At 40.8% G+C, this 20,276-nt stretch overlaps 1 protein-coding gene across 1 annotated transcript; it reads right to left on the bottom strand.

Annotated features, from left to right (window-relative positions):
• Positions 1-1,624: 1,624 nt before the first annotated feature.
• HHLA1 (HHLA1 neighbor of OC90) lies at positions 1,625-19,996 on the bottom strand. The gene is made up of 17 exons (XM_068177329.1): positions 19,919-19,996; positions 17,939-18,022; positions 15,064-15,172; positions 14,106-14,165; positions 12,952-13,032; positions 12,403-12,486; positions 12,237-12,320; positions 10,835-10,918; positions 10,224-10,280; positions 10,029-10,115; positions 9,124-9,216; positions 7,882-8,079; positions 7,289-7,360; positions 6,976-7,050; positions 2,877-3,033; positions 2,134-2,216; positions 1,625-1,910 (listed from the first exon to the last, which is right to left on the bottom strand). The coding sequence occupies exons 1-17, from the start codon at positions 19,994-19,996 to the stop codon at positions 1,867-1,869; spliced, it is 1,530 nt and encodes a 509-aa protein (XP_068033430.1). The 3' UTR covers positions 1,625-1,866.
• Between the last annotated feature and the right edge of the window lie 280 nt (positions 19,997-20,276).

Genomic DNA, 20,276 nt, shown 5'->3' with positions numbered 1-20,276 from the left:
GAATGGACCCTCAGCGAGCTGGCAGGTGACACTGAACTGGGATGAGTGACTGGCATTTCAAAGGGTCACGCTGCCATCCAGAAGGACCTCAACAGGAACTCCATGAAGTTCAACAAGGAGTGCCAAGTCCTGCAGCTGGAGAGGTGCAACCTCATACACTAATATGTGCTGGTGGCCACCTATCTGGGAAGCAGCTTGGTAGAAAAGGACCTGGGGTCCTGCTGGACACTGGGTTGAACAGGAGTGAGAGGTGTGCCTTTGCAGCAGAGAAGGCTCAGGATGTCCTGCATTGGGCAAAGTGCTGCCTGCAGGTTGAAGGAGGGGTCCTGCCCCTCTACTCTGCTCTGGTGAGGCCACACCTGCAGGGTTGTGTCCAGTTCTGGGCTTCCCAGTACAAGACAGGCATGGGAAAACTTGGGACAGTTCAGAGAAGGGGCACAGAGATGATGAAGGGACTAGAACATCTCTCATGAGGAGGGGACAAGAGAGCCAGGACTCTTCACTAGAGGAGTCTTGGGGGGATCTCATCATTCCAGTAAACACCTGAGGGGAGGGTGCAAAGGGGACAGAGCCAGCCGCTGTCCAGTGGTGCTCAGTGACATGACAAGGGGCAATGGGCACAGGCTGAGAACTGCTCCAACAGGGCGAGACCTCCCATGGCATGGCAGCACCACGGCCATGTTACAACACTTCTTGAACTTTGTGAAGTTCTTGTTGGCCCATTTCTTCAACCTGTTGAGGTCCTTCTGAATAGCAGCCTGTCTTATTCCCAGCATATGCTCACTGTATCGACATTCCAATTTATTCCATTGGCCTAACTTTCAATATCTGCTGTAATTGGTACCACTCCAATCTATCCTGCTCTTTGACATGACAGAAGTTCTTCTCTCACACTGTTGAGCTCAACAGTGAAATGCATTTTGGAAGAGAACTACTGCATCCCACCTCTCCCTGGGGTCAGCATTGCTTATATTCTTTATATTGCCACTTTTCTCCTTGGCTTTGCCTTTGAACACATCTTTCTTCAATGAAACATCAATGTGCAGCAGCTATAGTGCAAATAAACTTCTTATTTAAAAACAGTATTAATGGCTTGATGACATGCTCCAGGTAGATAGTAGAATAATGTTGCTGCAGCATAGAAAAATATGGGACATGCAATTGATGTGGTTATTCTTTCATTTTTTTTTTAGAACTGGTTTTTAGTCACCAGATTTGCATATCAAGGAAATGAAAGGTGGGTTAGAAGGGGCCCTGAGCAACCTGATCTGGTGAGGTTGGAAGTAGCTAATCTTTAAGGTCCTTTCCAACCCATTCTATAATTCCATGTTTCTATGAATCCTACTGAGCACACGCAAATATATCTCAAAGTGCAAGTGATCCTGTCACTTCCTGGGTTGACACCACACAACAGGAATTGCTAAAGTAATGGAATTTTTCGATTTAGAAGATAATCTGCATATGTTTAGCACCAGAGAGTCCTGCTTATCTTCAGTATTTCAGGTTGCTTTAAAATTACTTTGCATTTGTTAATTTTGATTCCTATGTCTCAAATGTCAATAAAATAAGTAGAAACTATTTGCATTCACTAGCCAGCCATGTAAATATCCTTTATAAAATAAGATTATTTAAAGCCTTTCAATGCTTTTATTGCAGTTACATCACTTGTATAAAATATCTCTGTATTTTACAAATTATTTTTACAATGCCTTGGAGGAGGAGACATTTCTAGGTTAACATCTGGTTAATAGCTTGTCTGATTTCAAATATTTGCAAATAACATGTTGCTTTCTGATTTTTACACTGAGAAAAAGAAAACTAAAACTGTCATCAGTCTTCCAACTTGCAGTAAAAGATCTCAGTGCTCTAAACTGAGGTACAGATGTTTTTAAGGCATTTTTGCTTTAATGCTGGAAGAACACAAGAAAATATTAGTTAGAAGAGGTTTTACATGGAAATATTAAAACATGCATGAAGGTAAAATAATTTGTTTAATCTTTTAAAAATCATTATCAGATACAATAGCTATCTGATGAAAGACGGCAAATACTCTGTGGATATACAAACATCTTTGTTATATCTTCATAACAAAGTATGTAGAGATATAGAGATATAAAGTGAAAATATACTTACTGTGGGAGTAAGCAACTCTTTTGGCTCTTTCGCAGACATAACTTGCATTTTTCACAAACCAGGAATAGTATTCAACACAGTATCTGAAGATGTAGTTACAGATAGGAGATGCAGTTAAAGATAAGAGGTTTGGTATCTTTCATAAGGAGAGGCACTTTGGACAAGGGCATGTACTGATAAGACAAGGAGGAATGGCTTCAGGCTGAAAGAGTGCAGGTTTAGATTAAATATTAGGCAGAAATTCTTCACTGTGAGGGTGGTGAGACAGTGGCACAGGTTCCCCAGAAAAGATCTGTGCCCCTTCCCTGGAAGTGTTCAAGGTCAGGTTGGACTGGGCTTGGAGCAACCTGGTCCAGTGGAACATGTCCCTGCCCATGGCAGCAGAGTTGGATCTAAGTGGTCTTTAGATCCCTTCCAACTCAAACCAATCTATGATTCTATAATAAGCACAGTATAGAATGCTGCTAATTAGTAAATATTGAAATAAAAATCTAGATTCCAACCTCAATGATGTCATTAGATGTCTGGAAAGATGCAGGTGGGCTTTTTTCACTTAGCTAGAATACTGAAGCCAGATCAGCTACTGATCGGTGCACTGGGACACATTTGGGTCTCAGCCAGTGGCCACAGACCCTCCAAAATAATCACTGGTGATTGAAAATGGTAATTTGGAAAAAAAAAAAAAAAAAGCCTGAAGGAGTATTTTAAGTAGACAGAGAAAAACAAATAGTGCCAGGTTTTACCTCATGGCTTCCTTTCTGGAATATCTTCTCTGACCAACACAGAGGCACAGCTGAAAGAACCTACAGAGCTCCATCACACAGGGGTTGATCTTCTGCACCATGAGAGTGACAGGAGGTGAGGTCACACGGGGCTCTCTGAGTATCGCCTGTGGGCACCCTGTGGAGAAAACACAACTCTGAACTAGTCAATGCTTGTCCACTAAACTTCTTGCTCTGCCTTATCTGGGCTATGATCTCCAAAGCAATGTCTTCCCTACTCCAACAAATAATGGATATCCCTGAAAATGCCACTCTGGAAGGCAGGAAGGAGAAAAAGAAAAGAAAAAGAAAAAGAAAAAGAAAAAGAAAAAAAAAAAAAGAAAAAGAAAAGAAAAAGAAAAAGAAAAAGAAAAAGAAAAAGAAAAAGAAAAAGAAAAGAAAAAGAAAAAGAAAAAGAAAAAGAAAAAGAAAAAGAAAAGAAAAAGAAAAAGAAAAAGAAAAAGAAAAAGAAAAAGAAAAAGAAAGAAAAAGAAAAGAGGGAAAGGGAAAGGGAAAGGGAAAGGGAAAGGGAGAAGGGAAAGGGAAAGGGAAAGGGAAAGGGAAAGGGAAAGGGAAAGGAAAGGAAAGGAAAGGAAAGGAAAGGAAAGGAAAGGAAAGGAAAGGAAAGGAAAGGAAAGGAAAGAAAGGAAAGGAAAGGAAAAAGGAAAAAGGAAAAAGGAAAAAGGAAAAAGGAAAAAGGAAAAAGGAAAAAGAAAATAAAGAGAAAGAGAGAAAGAGAGAAAAGAGAGAAAGAGAGAGAGAAAGAGAGAGAGAGAAAGAAAGAAAGGAAAGAAAGAAAGGAAGGAAGGAAGGAAGGAAGGAAGGAAGGAAGGAAGGAAGGAAGGAAGGAAGGAAGGAAGGAAGGAAGGAAGGAAGGAAGGAAGGAAGGAAGGAAGGAAGGAAGGAAGGAAGGAAGGAAGGAAGGAAGGAAGGAAGGAAGGAAGGAAGGAAGGAAGGAAGGAAGGAAGGAAGGAAGGAAGGAAGGAAGGAAGGAAGGAAGGAAGGAAGGAAGGAAGGAAGGAAGGAAGGAAGGAAGGAAGGAAGGAAGGAAGGAAGGAAGGAAGGAAGGAAGGAAGGAAGGAAGGAAGGAAGGAAGGAAGGAAGGAAGGAAGGAAGGAAGGAAGGAAGGAAGGAAGGAAGGAAGGAAGGAAGGAAGGAAGGAAGGAAGGAAGGAAGGAAGGAAGGAAGGAAGGAAGGAAGGAAGGAAGGAAGGAAGGAAGGAAGGAAGGAAGGAAGGAAGGAAGGAAGGAAGGAAGGAAGAAGGAAGGAAGGAAGGAAGGAAGGAAGGAAGGAAGGAAGAAGGAAAGGAAGAAGAAGGAAAGAAGAAAGAAAGGAAAGAAAGAAGAAGAAGAAAGAAAGAAAGAAAGAAAGAAAGAAAGAAAGAAAGAAAGAAAGAAAGAAGAAAGAAAGAAAGAAAGAAAGAAAGAAAGAAAGAAAGAAAGAAAGAAAGAAAGAAAGAAAGAAAGAGAAAGAAAGAAAGAAAGAAAGAAAGAAGAAAGAAAGAAAGAAAGAAAGAAAGAAAGAAAAGAAAGAGAGAGGAAGGAAGGCAGCCATGGTGTGACAGTCAACTATTTTTTTCCATTTTTTGTGTAAGTAGCAGCAGGCTTTGGCCGTGTGTGGATAAACTGCCTTACCTGCTGAGGATAATCCCCTTAGACAGTGTAATTGCATTTCCAGGTTCACATGTCTCACACACTTCATAGCTCTGGGCAATGCTATGTTATGTGATAGCAGAGGTTATGAAGGTTAAATTTGGACTAATGAAGTCCTGTTGAAATAAGCTTGAGTCATCTAGTGCTGACAAGAAATTTAATATAAAATGGCATTCTTGGGCAGGAGGAAAATCAAGGCTCTACCAACCTGAAAGAGAAACTAGTTTCATTGCTATGAAACTATTTCTCTCCTGGCAGCGCTTGGCCAAGATAGCGGGAGTATGTGAGGAGCAAGGCACCAACACTGGCAGCTCCCAAACTCACAGGCTGCTCTGAAAACCAGTTGTGTCAAAGGCTCTACACAAATATCAGGTGAAATTAGGCAGAGATGGGCAAGAGGGAGACCCTATTCTCTTCACCCCAGAAGTTTCACATAAATGTCATTAGGCTTTGTCCACTTAATAGCATTTGACACACCTTGATATTCTCCTGCATGGAGCAAATGAAAAATTAATGATTCCTTGCTTAAGTAAACACACTTCATGTTAATAACCAAATATCTGAGCATGGGACAATGAGGTTTTAATATAAGTTGTCCCTGAAAAGTAATGTTAAAATTGATGAGAAATAATGAAGTTGATGAATAATTAAAACTTGCTGAAGGCCACCCTCCTACAAATTTCAACCTCTGCAGAAGTGGTCCTCCTATCCTGCCAACCAGGTATTAAATGCTTTACTCAAGCTGTGTGTTTTACCAGCAGAAATTTTTTATCTAGATGCAAATTGAAGGTTGGCAATTTCAATTTGGAATCATCTATGTGGGAAAGAGAAGTCAAACAAAAATGCTGAAAGCTAAAGAAAGTGATTTGGTTTTCATTTTTGACAATCACTTTAACACTGTATTTGCACAATACTGTATTTGTTTAATGATGAAATTATTTTTCAATTAATTTTCTATTTAATTTTTTGATTGCATAGTATATTCACATCATATCATTGAAATTTAAATTTTCACCCATTCATAGTAATGCTTTATACCTCTTCTGTAATAAATTTCTACTGTGAAATGTATTTTTTTGTGTTCAGTACATAAGTTCATAAAGATAAGTAAAAGTAGGCATTTATTTCAGAACTTTCTTTTCTAAAAATTCTCTTTCTTAAGAAATTGAATTGGTCAAGAGACCAGAAAAGGCAAGAACCGCAGCTCCTGTGCAGAGATTTCCTCACGTTTGTTTCAAATTGCCACATTATTGTCAGGGGCAGTGAAGCGACCAACTTTTGCAGTAAACAGACAGTTCTTTTATTAATTCAATATCACATCCCTGTGACACTGAGATTAAATTTAGCTTCCAGTGAAGACCAATGTCATGGTTACTCTGAATGATTCAGACTCAAAATATCCCTCCCTGCACACTCTAACATGCACATTTACATGTTTTATTAGTTGGCACCCACTTCTGTGATTAAAGAATAATTGGAATCGTGAGTCATCCCTTAGAACAATGTGGATGCCCTTTCTTACTTAGGGATCCCACTGCTGGATTTATTTCCCCAAATGCATGATTGCTAGAATCAGGCAGGCAGCCTGTGCCTCCATGGTTTCTCACAGAGGCATTTGGTGACTCCAATTCACCCATCTCACTGAAATCCATGTTTTCCACCTTTTCAGAGCATCCTAGGTTCTCCAGGGTCTATAGCGTTGCACACCAGAGGAGGACTCTGGTATCTGGAGTTCTTTAAACAGAAGTAAGATGACAGAGAATTAAATCTGATTTCAGAATTAAATAGCATTATAAGAGCTAAAAAGATGACCAGGAAAACAAAAGTCTCAGTATTTCAGTTCCTTAGACTCTTCTGGTTTTATCTAAAATATCAAGCCTAAAGGATATTGAAAACCCCTGCAGGTCAGGCTGATATGTTATCTTTGCACTACCCAGCATCCATGCTTCTCTTAAACAGTCACCACACAGAAACACAAGTAGATAAGAACTGAGCTTTCATGAAAATCTAGTTGATGATGATCCTTTTTTAGCTGAGGAAGTAGTTTGCAGTATTGTAAATTCAGAACAATTCTGGGAGTTTCATGTGGCATGAGCTGGTTTCATAACTTTATTTATGATGGGATTTAAAGCATGACATTTTCTTTTGGAATGACTTTTAAGAATGAATTCTGTGATAACCAATCAATGCTCAAATTGCCACACAGAGTACCTATTCTATCACCACAATATGACCTATGTTTTGAATTTGCAGTTGTGCACAATTCACAAGCAAATGGGAGGCAGTCCCTTGGACATTTGGGGTGGTTTACATACATAAACTATCACAAGCTAACTAAACTTGTATGTTTTTTCTGCATGGGAATGTTTCTATCTTGCATGGCTTTCAAACATACTGCTATTTCTTCTGCATGAGGTGCATTTACTTACTGGTAGCTGAGTAAAGTTTCAGTGTGACACCAGGTCGGTAGGAAGGTGGCAGAGACAGTACTGTGGAAGGCAAATCTAAGGGGATGGAAAAGAATAGAACTTGCTTTGGCACTTTAAAACAAAAAGGCATGTTGATTGAAGGAGCAGCAGAAAAGAATAAAAAAAACTAACCCTGAACTCACAGTTCATTAATAAACATTTACATAGGCAGTGATGTATAAGCATATTATCAGTCATCTATTTCTAGATATTACTTTCTATTTCATAAATGTGCCAACTGACACACTTTGTTGCTATCCCAGACCAGTCTTACCTGGCTCTGTTTGCATCAGTTCGCTGGCTTCTTGTGGAGACACTGTCTGCATCCAAAACATGGACGTGCCAGCTGTGGGAACAGAGAGACACACCCTTCCTTTATTCATTATTTATCTGTCTACTGAGAAGAACTGCTATGTATGAGACATCTCAACAACCAGAGTCCCTCACCCAGTACTGCCAGTGACATATAAAAATGCCAGGATTAAATAGGAAGGAGAAAAGCTGCACTTGACTAGAACTTGAATAGCCCATGGACTAGGGAAGGGCAGGATTTCAAAAAGGCATCAAGAAGCCAAAAGAAGCATTTCTATATTGCTTTTTCACAGGTCTGCTCACCAAATTTGGAGGTAAATGTGAGGGAAGATCCAAGTGGCAGAAGTGTTTGTGGGAAGCAAGACCAGGTTTTTCCCCTAAAGATAAAAAACTACAGGATGGAACCTATAGCTGAATTTGACATTTCTGCAATAAAGTAATCAACTCACTGGTAACCCTGAGTGGGTGTCCCTGAAGGGCTCTCCAGCCTCCACTCAGAGACACTTGGCCAAACCCCACAGCAGTGGGGTAGGGCAAGCTCCAGGCCATACTCACTGGGGCTGGGCTGCAGGGCTGGTGATGGGGCCAAGCTCCCCCCAGGGCTCAGAGGGGGTCTGGCCATGCCTTGGGGCCTGGGAGCATCCACATGGGGTGATGGAAACCACGATCCTTTGGCTCCAACTGTCTTTGGCCACAGTGGGAACTTTGTGGTGGGGATTCCCCCTCCTTTCTGGGCGAGAGGGATCCTGGTAGCTGGAGAAGCAAGAGACACAGAGAAAGGGCACCAGCCCACTGAGAGTGCTTGTGCCCCAAGGCAGCAGCAACTGCAACACACTGGGGGAGAATAATATCTAAAATACACCCAGAAAATCCCATCTACCCCTTGAGTGCTTCCCTGGCACTTGAGCAGGCACTTGTCCATTTTGTTTTAAATATGGAAACACAGGGAACACTGAGAACACTAACTGAGAACATTTTAATGTGTGAGTTTTCATAAACATAGAAAGAAACTGAAATGTTCCTGCAGGGTTTTGTTTTTTCTTGACATTATTTGTGCTTCACTACAGTAGAAAGAGAGAAAGGTCTTGTCTGTTTGAAGGTGAGCAGGCAGGTGCTGGAGGGCAGATGCTGCAGTTTGAGAACAGACACTTGTGGCTATGAGAGATAACAAAGGTGGGCATGTGGTTTAGGAAATTAAAAAAATATATAAAAGACAGCAGACTGCCTACAGGAAATGTAGGCATTTGGTAGGAGAGAGATGCAGCTGCAGTGATAAGGAGGCATGAAGTCAAGGTTGGAATTTCTATTGATTTCTACTACAAGTGAGCAGGAGCAAAGCCTTGCTTTTTGGCTTCCAAAATGGGGAAGAGCAGCACTTTTCTATCTTGTAGGCCCATAGCAAAGTCAAATGTACTAAAGTTTATGAAATGCTCAGGTATAACAGAATGTCATATCAAGAAATAGACAGAGAATAATACAGAAAAAAATGACCATAGAAAAGAAGAGGAAAATGTTTAAATAATCTTATTTTTTGGTTTGAAACAACAACCAGTTTTTCTCTTCTTCTCTGCCTCTTTAGAAAACTTATTTTTTTCTGGTAAAATGGCTTTTCACAAGAGTTTTTCTATCCTCCAGCTCTTCAATGCATTACTGACATAATTTGCTGATTCAGAGAAATTTTATGCTACCCTTTTTTGGAGTTAACATCACAGTTAACTGTGCAGCAAACATACATGATCACTTGTCAAGACATTAATCAAGGGGAACACAAATTTAGGTCTGAAAATATTTGCTCACATTTAAATGTCCACACATATTCTGCTGATGAATCCAGTGTCTTGTTTGGGTCTTCCTGCAATTTCACGAAACTTGAGAAAATTGAATCTAGGTCTTGGAATTATGAGAAGACAAGGTTAGAGCACTCACTATCCACTGCATATTGTGTGAGAAAAAGGAAAGAAATCGGGTTCTGCTACCATAGAAGCAGCTGTTATTTCTAATTAAAGGGGGTTTTAGCCAAGTGTCATCTTTTGTTTGTTTGTTTGTAAAAGGACAGAAACATCCCACAGCTTTCAGCACAACTTGACACTCATTTCAGTCTGCCTGCATTAATCTGCCCTTGAAAATGGGAGATAGTGATGGGCAACAGTGAAAGATGAGCACCTGAAGTGCAGCTTCAACTGGCAAAGCAGTTTTGGGTGGAGGAGCCAGACAGGACAATGGCTGAATGTATTCACCTCCACTCTGAATATAACTCATGTGAAAGTAGAAGGTCATTTGTGCTGAGAACTATGGAAGGCACTCAGTCAGATTTAAGAGCACTAGAGACCCTCCCCAGCCCAATGCTGAATTCTCTAAAAGCTCTCATCCCAGCAGGTTTTGTTTGTTGCCCCACCAGAAGACCTTAGAACAAATAATTTAAAGGTTTGTAAAATCTACTTACCTTTATGATATGATTATTGTATTAAATTTTCAGCAATGTTAAATATTATTCTATCTATAAGCCAATACTATAAATACTAAAATATTATTCTAACTATAATCAAATATTTGCATATATTATGCAAATATATAAGCAATAATAAAAAATAAAATCATATTTATAGTAGTATTAATGAGGATAGAGTATTCATTGCAAGAGCTATCTGGACATGATTTTTACTCTGGTTCCTGTTTCCTTTTGTTCCCCAGGATGTACTTACCCAGGTCAGATGATATGTTACTGGAAAATGTGTAATTAATAACAGGAGTCTTATCTAGTATTTCCAAAAAATCAGACAGATTTTTCCCTGCAAATAGAAATGCTTACAAATATCAAGAAAAGCTTGTTTCTAGTATAAATCATCACTGAGGAAAACTAAGGCAATATTTTTGGGTGGAATGATTTTAACTTTTACCTGTCTGCCCTGCTATCACACAGATGTAGATACAATCAGAGTCATTGCTCTGACGCACTGAAAGGCAAAAAAACATAAAAGAGATCATCTTTACCAGTTTTCCTTGCATGGAACTATCTTAAACAGTTGAAAACACAAATAAAAAATGGCAGGTGGCTATGGCAGCTGACCAAGTATATTCCTTCTGATCTAATTTTTGACAAAAATCTCAAACCACGATCAAATCCAAATGTTAGTATCTTCAGGGAAAAAGTTTCTATCTAATTAAAATTCTAAATTACAAGTGTTTTTATATGGAAAAAATCTTCAGATAAAATAGCCCATACTAATTCTCTATGAATCAGAATTGCTCAAAATATCAGTATGTAATAATAATTCTCAAACTCACCAAGTTTTAGTAATTATAAAATATTCAAACAACATAAAATAGAAACAAGTTCATCTCTATACTGCACACATACACATTATGTATGTATCTTGTTCCACGTGTTGCAAGAAAACTGCTGTTGAGTAAGAGCAGTAGACTTTTATCCACATTTTTATGGTTGTTTTCATGCCAGGAGTAAATGATACAGTTAAGACAATGATAAATGTTCAAAGGAAATGCAAACCTGAGAGAATAGAAGTGGATTTGAAAATTTCTGTGAGATAACTGGTGGAGTTTCCAATGATATCAACAAGTAGAGCTGTAAAATCTAGACAAAAAATAGAGGAAGTTAATTATTGAAAACACATATCCATCATGTAGTCAAAAATTCACTCTTGTATGTGATGATATTTTAGATATATGCTCATACATGACAAAGTTTAAAATATTTTCAATTTAAAATATTTTGCTGGAGTGGACTGAAGAAACCACAAAAATACTTTCAGAAGTATGTTTCAAAGATGATATCCAAAATGACATCTGTGTGTCTAAAAGCAAACTTAAATGGAATTTATCTGTTCAAGAGAACATTTTAAAGTAATGCTCTACTTGGTCTGTTTCAAAGTAGAAGGAGATCTAAAGCCTGCAGGTTTTGCCTGCTGTAACTGCCTGTCTGCTGTGTAGGACCTTCCAATAGGTATTGGATTTTTATCTCCGGGGTCTGCTTCAGACATTCTGAAGATTTAGATGTCAGCCCAAGAAATGGCTGGTCTTGTGGGGGTACTTCCTAGCAGTGACAGGTCACTGTTCTCACTTAGGGAGAGCTGGACCTGAGCCCTGAATTTTTACTGCTTTGGAGACTGCTCCAATGCCCAAGATGTTCTAGAATTGCAGCACAAAGATTAAAGTTTCTCTGTTATTCTCCAAGGCAAACTGTGTGATTATCCATAAAGGCTTGTGAGATGTGTGGGTCCAGAGAAAGCCATGAAAACCACTGTGGCTTCTGCAGAGTCACCATGTGTGGCAGAGGGTTTGGAGTCTGCTCTGTAGCTGTAGCTCTTGATGCCTTACATTAACCAGCTAAAACATCCAAACACTCAAATGCCTCCTGAAATGTTAAATTCTGTGCAATCAGGGGTGTGAATGAGGATTGCAGGTGAAGGTTTTGCCCCACAGTATTTTGTAATCCATTCAACTCTTCTATGAAGATGTTAGTGCTTGCTTTTCACTTCTCTTGGGCTCACTGAGGTTCCTGGAAGTTTCTCTGTTGGTGCAGAGAAGCCCTTGTTCATCTCCTCTGGGTTATTGCAGGAGAGAAAAAGTGGCCAAGGTGAGGTACCATATAGTGCTGGTTGTCTCTCCTGTGCTGCAATTTGTATTTCCAAGGAGGAAAGGGAGGTCTCTTGCCAGTCAAACCATGCCAGTCACCTGACTGATGGCTCCATCCCAGACTGGCTGGCTGCAGCCACCTGAGATGAGGCTGTGGACTTAGAGCAGCCACTCGTCATGAATTATGGCTGTTGGCCTCAGTGTGGTTGCGGCAATCACAAGGATGAAGTCTGCAGAATTCAGACTACAGCCTTCAGCTCCAAAGGAAATAATTCAGCTTAAGCACATGCAATTGCCAACCTCTTTTGTGTACTCACCTGTCAAGTCATTTGTCACATTATTCAGACAGTAGCAGTAGTGCATAGGAAACTTGCCAGGGTCAATATTTTTTGCATTAGAGACTGGAGGGAGAGACAGAGAAAAAAAAAATCAGTGTATTGTGGGAGAGAAACTGCTCCAGAGCTGAGCAAAGCCAACACTCACTGTTGTAAATGGTGACTGACACTTTGTGGAAGGCAAACGAGCTGTAAGAGGTGATGCTCAGCAAAGAGAAGAGTTTCTTGGTACCTGCAGAAACACAGGTCCGTGCTATTAGTGCTGGGAACAAATAGTGAGAACAGCATGTTTTGACTCTGCTCATTTAGTGTCTAAAGGATTCCCAAGGTGCCAGTATGATACAGCTGCCTCACACTCAGTCCGTTCTCATTTCCACTGAAGGAAGGATCATTTGTATTGCTTCTTCCTTTATATTTTGTTTTTCTTTTAATTGAAATGTACACTGGATTAGAAAATGCTTTTGAAAGGCGTCCCACAAGTAATTCTATTGTCCTATATATCAACCCACACTAATTTCCAAGTTGCCTGGGGTAGGCAGCCATTTGCATGATAAATGCACAGAGGTTAACATGCTCCTAGAAGCATTTCTGGAGGCTGACAGCACATGTTTACAGCTTCTCCTGCTAACACTTGCAGTGCCTTTTCTCCTGCACTGCTGGGCTGGCAGCTGTGACCTGCCCAGCCGTGTCCCATTACCTCTGAGTGCAGTGCTCAGCATCCCGTTCACCAGCTCTGTCAGGTTAATAGCAGCCAGGTCCAGGGTCTTTGCAGGCAGCTCTGCAAGAAAAGGGGGGCATGAAGGCACAAGGAAACAGCTGTGCACCCACTGCTTATATGTGCTAGCAATCTGCCAGAATGGGAAAACCAAAATGAGCAATTTTGTACGTTTGGGGCACACCAAAAAAATCCTGATGGAAAAATAAAATTCCAGGACCACGGAGATGAGTCTAGAAAATAGCAAGATACAGCAACAGTAGAATGGTAGGCCAGAATTCAGGTCTGCCCGCTGTGACCTTGACCATGCCCTTGAGCAGCTGCAGGACCCTGCCAGCCCTGTCATGCTGGTGCCCTCCACTGCTGGGCGATGGGTGTTTGCTGCCAACAGAGCGGCAGATCTCACCATGCAGGTCACAAAAGGCAGAGAAAGTGCCTAGGAAATGTTCCACCTTCCCCAAACCTATATGACAATACCGATTTTTGGTTTTCAGCTACATTGATGGCTTTACTGCTTGCTACAACCGAATAATTTTGCTGTAGCCAAATCACACTTTTTATCTTAACATGTTTTATTTCTGTTGATGTTGCTTGTTTGTTTTTCCTGAGTTAAAATTTTCAAAGATTTTTTTTGCTTCCCTCCCACAAAGTCATGCAGAAGCAGAGCAGTAAAATGTCTGTGTGAGGAAGGTGTGTGTGAGAATGACAGAGAGAGGAAGAACAGAGCAGAATGGAAAAAGAAGCACAGAAAGCTGAGATGAGAACAAAATTGAATTTGGGGAGAAATGCAATTTTCCAATGACATCAGTACAATTTATAACCAGTATGAAGCCAAGCTGCACCCCAGGGCTGAAAGCAGCACATGTCCACAGCACAGAATAGAGAAAAGGAAAAACAAAAGGGAATGAAGAGCTGGAAAGGAGAGAAAGGAAAAAGAGAAGAGTAGATTTTGGGAAGGACAGTTGTTAACATGGCTGGGGACTGGACTGGGTGGGGTGGCCTTACAGCACGGGTGGGCTGGGGCTCACAGACTCTGCAGGAGCAGGGCCCATCTGCTGCCACCTCCAAGCCCAGCACAGCACCTCCCCCTCCCATTAACCCCCAGCTGCTGGGGCCCCTGATGTGCTGCCTCTTACCTGCAGCAGCCAGCACTGCCAATTGCTTCTCTTTCTTATTTTCTTTTCTTAGACATGAAGCTGAAAAGTGAAGAGAGACACTGATAAACAGTTTTCCCTGTTGAATTTGCCCTTCAATAATCAAAATAAAAATATAATAGTGAATATTTGTAGAGATCTTCACAAGGCTTGCACCCACAATTTGCTGCAAGGTACTGAGTAAAATAAGGCCAAATCCAAACAAATCTTCCCTTCTTTGTGCATGTTTGTTATTCAGAGCAGTTATGCAATTGAAGACTGTCCCCAAGAGCTATGTTGCAGGAGGAATGGGCTGAAACTGGGCTCAGGACATTGGACTGGGTTTCTAGGACTCACTCGGTGACCAGCTGAAGTGCACAGCAGTAAATGAGAGATTGCAGGACAAATTGGAGATATGTGTTTGAGATTTAGATTCCCTATCCCACCAGAGGAGAGCTGAGTACCACCTAAGAGTAATCCAAAAGGCTCTCCAAAGGAATCAGTGCTAGAAAATGCAAATCTGCCATGTTCCTATGAAACTTCCGCTTCTCAGCTCATCCAAGTTCCCCTTTATGTATGTTTATAAAGGAGAAATACCCAGTAGGCAGTGTATAATCCAGGTCTTATAAATTGTGATGTAGTGTTGATCAGCTGTATTAACAACCCCCAATTAATCAGAGCTGAATTTGGATTGGCAATCTAGGTGGTAGGAGCTCTTCTAACCCTTGTCTCTCTTTCCTTATAAACCTTTCTGATTCCAGATTCTTAGCATGGGATCCAGGAATAGGCATCACCTGGTCTGCTCTGCTGAGTGACACCAGCCCTGAAGCTCCAGCCTGTCTGTGTTGCCTACACAGGGTGAAATACCAAGCCTGCCACAGATGTGGGAATGGGGCTATGGGAGCAGCTGGGAAAGAGGCACTGGCTCATTCCCTGGGGAGCACCAGACCACTGTCCTTACCTGTGCTGAAAACCAGAAAGAGACATAGAAATCCCAGGCTCATCTTCGCTGCCCCATGCCAGCAGAACCCCTGCATGATGGATGCTGACTTCCAGCAGGAATGGCTGGTCTAGGAGAGAGAAATGCTCTTTTGGTGGTGTTAAAATTCTTAGCATTGAGTGATTTTCTCCAGCCCTTGTCCCAGAATGATTTGACCACAGGAGAAACATCCAATTTCTGTGATGCAGAGAAAGACTGGTGTTGGAAATGACAAAGGAACAGAAATCTCACAATCAGTATTTCCTCTGTGCCTGTGGGTACCATGAGTTTAGCATGTGCCTCTTGATTTTTGAATCCTAACTAAGTGGCTTTTCTGGGGACTTGATAAGATTGCCAACACAACCCTCTTTGGCAGGATGAACTGTGCCTAAAAGGCACCTGACACATCAGGTGCCTAAAGTTATTCAGTTAAAACAAGATAAAATTTGCTTATGTTTCATTTCAAACCAGAAATGTCAACTGAGGTTCTTTTTCACAGAAATGTTGCTTTTCTGATCATTCCTGGTTTTGTATATCTGTAGTTACTATCACCAGATTATGTCCTGTGCTGCTTTGCTTACCTGCTTGGTAAGGATTAACAGTGTTCTGCCTTTCAGACCATATGGTGCTCTCCTGTTTTGTTTTTTTTTCCAGATTTAATTAAATCTTTGAAAAAAGAAAAAAAGGTTCTTTTCATGTTTCCCCTGTTTTTGCAATATCAGAACATGTCAAATAACTCTGTAGTTGTCAGAAAAAGAGGGATGATATGAAAACCGGCAAAAAAAAAAAAAAAACCAAAAAACACCACACCCAAAATTTTTTAATATCCTCTTGGAGCAGCTAATCTTGCAAGTATGCAGAAAAACATTATCTTGAATGTAATGCTGTTTGATTAGAAAACTATTATCGTCATTTTAAAAATATTTTTCATATTAAAGTCACCAGATAATTAACACATTCAAAAAATGGCTTATTTGTACTTAGTGGCTCTAAAGAGACTCTTCCTTGGGATGGTGGAACAATACTAAATATTTCTGTGTGGGAAATGTCTGAGTCAAAAGTGTGTAAGTGCCAGCTCTGCTAATTCAAGCAAAGCTCTGAGAGCTTTCAAGCAGTTCATCCTACCTATTCAGCCCATCTGCCCCATCCTTGTCACTCAGACCCAAGCCTGGACTCATCCACAGCTTCTGCACAGCATGTGCAGAAGAAAAGAAGTGAGGCAGAAAGTGCTGGCCAAATCTCATTCCCAGACTCCATCCCCTTTCTATGGAGGAATTATGCATGGACAGAGTCCAGTATCCCATGGACAAGTCTAGCACCAAAAATCCTAAAGCTGGCTCTTCTTGCAACGATATTTGGAATCTGGCAAGCTGCTAGACTACAGACCATGAAAATGGTGCTGTCATGAACTGTCATGAAAACCACAGGGCCTGACTCCCTGGCAAGGCTATCCCGGCTTCCACTCCCTGGTGTTATGAATCTTCCTGGGACTTGTAACAGCTTTTTTTTTTTTTTTTTTTTTTTAGGTGGATCTGTGGACTCTGTAATTAGGGGAGACCAGTGTGTTAGCTCAAGCCTCACAGGCTGATGTGATGGAAGCAGTGGAGGTGTAGTCTGCATGGAGATAGGTATAAAACCAACCCACATCTCTGGATTCTGACAATTTTTTGTCACCTTTGGTTTGGTTTAATGAAATAGAGAGGAGTTAGTGAGAGATGCTCCTCTGGGGAGCTTAGTGTGAGGAAATGGTGCTTTGCAAAGCAGCAGGGAGGTGGCTGTTGGGGAGAGCAGGCTTTGGGAGGTGGAGAGTTGGGTGATCATGCAAAGGGAGGTTTGTAACTACATGTGATATGGAGCAGGGTCTGTGGTGGCTGGTGCCTCTAGATAATCAAGTCTCCTATTAAAGGGGAACTATTGGGTTGTGTTTTTGTTTGAGTTGAAAAGTGGGGCGATTTGCTGCTTTTAAAAGAACTTTATGAATTTTGATTGTACTATGAGAAGTGTCACCTTAGCTCTGCAAAGTCTGTATTAGGATGAGTTGTGTTTTGTGATGATGGTTCAGTGGTTCTGGGCCACAGCACCTCTGAGTGGGGTCCCCATGACCTGTTCCATGCACACAGGAGGGACCAGGCTGCACAGCCAGTGCTGTCCCTGTGCACACCAGCCCAAGGGACATCAGCAGGAAACTCAGACAACAGAAGTGCTGTCACTGAGCTGTCCCTGAGGTGCAAGGCTGGTCAGCTGGAGGGTCTCTGCAGCCCTGACTGGTGAAAGACTCCACACCTCTGCCTTCCACAAGCCAAGGATTTTGGCTGCCTGGCAGGGGAAAGATCCAGAGCTAGGAGGTGGGAGAAGAGGGCATGCCCTGCCCCGTTTTCAATCTGTCCCTACAGATCAAGGCCAGTGTTCATCCACCATGAGGAAACTTGATTTCCAGGACCTGCTTTGAGGAATATGGGCTCTCCTGGGTCACCAGTGAGTCACACTAACACTGAAATTCTTGGTAAGAGCATTTCACAGACTGATGTGAAAGCACAACTGTTTTACAAAGGTTCATAAGTAAAAGGGTAGATAGCAGATAATTTCCTATCAGAGATCTTAGTGCTGATTTATTTAAACTGGCCAGCGTTGTTCGACAGGGGAAAATAATTTGACAGAGGACTTGGTGTAGCAAGTTAGAGCAGGGTCTAGAGACACCACATTCCTAAAAGACAGGGAAGAGGTAAGAGAACTCACACATGAAGGGACCATCTATTTTAGGGGAGAGAGAAAAGCTGTAAAAATACAAACAGAATAGAGCAAGACAAATTGTGCTTGGAAGCATTCCCCACGCACTGGGTGAAGCTTTCTTGCTCACCTGAATTGTCAGTTCCCTGCTGTCCTCCCCACTGAGCTGCTCCTCTGTGCTAATCAACACATACAATTTTCTCCACACACAGTGCTGATTTCCAGCAGGAATTCAGAGAAGGCATTAACCTGGCCACATCACACTACAGACTCAACCAAGCAAAACATCTAATGATAGGGACAACAAGCAAGCATAATCTGGAAGGATGGATCACAGTAAGACAAATCCTGCTCTACTTCTAGCAAAGAGATATTGAGTATTGTTGCTACAGAATTATGGAAAATCCTCCATTCATGAGAGTGCTTGTTTTGCCTGAATGCCATTTTTAGTACTGGTGTGTTCCCTGACCAGCACAAAATGCTGAAAAAGAAATTGCAGATAAATCTTAATACTAGAGATATCACTCCAAAATGGACTACCCTAGTTCTTTATTTGGTAGAGACTTGATTTAAATTTGAAGCATTAGCTTTTAGTTGCTTCCCAACTCTCTGAAATTTATGCTATCCAACTAAATTTCAAAACCATGTGTAACAACTATTCCTAGAACTGTTGCCTGAAATATCTTATTTCTCAGCAATGTGAATATTAATAATATTAACTCTTGCACTACACGTCACATTTGCATTACTCTGGTTATTCAATATCCAATTTTTATTTATCAGGGACAAGCCTTTATTACTTTGCAACTTATCTCTCTTGAAGTGACTCCACTGCGATGACTGAAATACATGTTCAGTCTGCAAATATGAAACCCTCATTGTCCTCCAGACCAAAATCACCATTTCCATTTCAGACTATACTGAGATTCACAGGCACTGAAGGCACAGGTGCCTCACAGCCCCAAGCAGGCAGACAAATCCCATAAACAGACTCAGAGAAAGTTTTCCTTCCAAACATTTTTCTGATAAAGACTGAGGGTCAAGCTTTTGGTTACAAATTCTCCTTCCCCTCTGCTGGGTATAACAGTCCTCCTCTGTTTATTTTAAGCTGAATGAAATTAGTAGAATCTATTTTATTTAGAACTGTTGATCCAGAGTTCCCTGAACTGCTGAATTGGAGATTTTAATCCAGTTCAAATTACTTTTATACACTCATTAAGACCTCTTATTAAATCCCTCCTTGTTACGCTGGGTTAACAGCAATAGTAAACCAATGTGTTTATTAGCTATGCTTGAGTAGAACTCCTTTTAATGTGGCAGGTAACCATGAAGTTTGAATTGTTTTCATTTTTCCTGTACCAATGTACTGCACTCCAATATCAAGCAGTTTCCTCATGTCTTCACGCTTAACAGAGCAGAACAGAAATTAAGAGAACAAAGAAATAAAAGAGGAAAGTCCTTGAGTACTAATTTCCTTACCTTCATTCAGTTGCAACATCTAAAGGTCATGTCTCATTTTAAGCACACCATCATCCACCAAGTCTAAAGAAATATTTCAAGTTATTGTGAAAATAGGCCAGTGTTACAACTGCATGCTTCATTACATTGATACAATTACATTTTAAGTTCAGATTTATTTGTATGAGAATGCAATATAATACAATAAATATACATTTAATTTAAAAAATCATTTGATTTGCTACATTTCCACTGAGTATTAATAGCACAGCTGAAATGGTTTCCTCCAAGTACAAGCAAAACCACCAAGATCTGGAATAGTTAATATCAACTTACCTGATTTCTCATGACAAAAATTATTATCTTCAGAGCCTATATAACACTGGAAGTTATTGCCAGTTCTTAATAAACACTTTGTGATAAACTTTAAGTAGAAAGCCTTGATAATCTTTCCTTAAAATCCTGTGAAAATTGTTATCCTAATCCCTGAAGGACTAACTAGAGGTAACACAATCGCAAGCACACAAAGTGCCTGTTGAATCCCGCATGGAAAGGCTCTGTGGCAGGTCAGGTGGGGATTGGAAGCTCCTTTTGGCAGTAGAATTGAATTGTGGAGGATTTTTTTTCCTTTTAAAGGAACAGCTCTGCTTACTGCAATTAGACCCATGCCACCTTTGACGGTGAGAAGTAGGCAAGGGTGAGTGAACCCCTCTGGTAAAGCTTTAGCCATCCTTCAGTTCAAACAAGGGACATTGTTGAGAGGGCAGAGATGACACCTGAAGTGTATTTTAAGTGTGGAAGCTCAAAAGGAATAAAATGTCAGTTACAACAGGAAAAATTGCTGAAATCATGGTTAAGTGGTGAGGAAGGAAGAGACATCTGGTCAGAGCAATGACATAAGGCAATTTCAGTGATGCTGAGTGATTTTTAGTAGTATCCAAGGGAAGATCACTGTTAGAAACAGTCAGCAAAATTCTGCTACCATTTATTCCAGCGAGCTGGAAATAATT

Source organism: Anomalospiza imberbis, chromosome 1, assembly GCF_031753505.1.
Source record: "Anomalospiza imberbis isolate Cuckoo-Finch-1a 21T00152 chromosome 1, ASM3175350v1, whole genome shotgun sequence".
Lineage (NCBI taxonomy): Eukaryota > Metazoa > Chordata > Aves > Passeriformes > Viduidae > Anomalospiza > Anomalospiza imberbis.
Note: the sequence above shows the minus strand (reverse complement) of the source record. Positions and strands in the feature narration are given on the sequence as shown.

Excerpts from the sequence above, each read along its gene's own strand:
- HHLA1 (XM_068177329.1), bottom strand. The coding sequence starts at position 19,996 with ATGGCTAAAGCTTTACCAGAGGGGTTCACTCACCCTTGCCTACTTCTC. Across the intron at positions 14,166-15,063 it reads CTTTCTGGTTTTCAGCACAG|CTTCATGTCTAAGAAAAGAA; the intron begins GTAAGGACAGTG and ends TTCACTTTTCAG. Across the intron at positions 12,321-12,402 it reads GTCAGTCACCATTTACAACA|TCTCTAATGCAAAAAATATT; the intron begins GTGAGTGTTGGC and ends CTCTCCCTCCAG.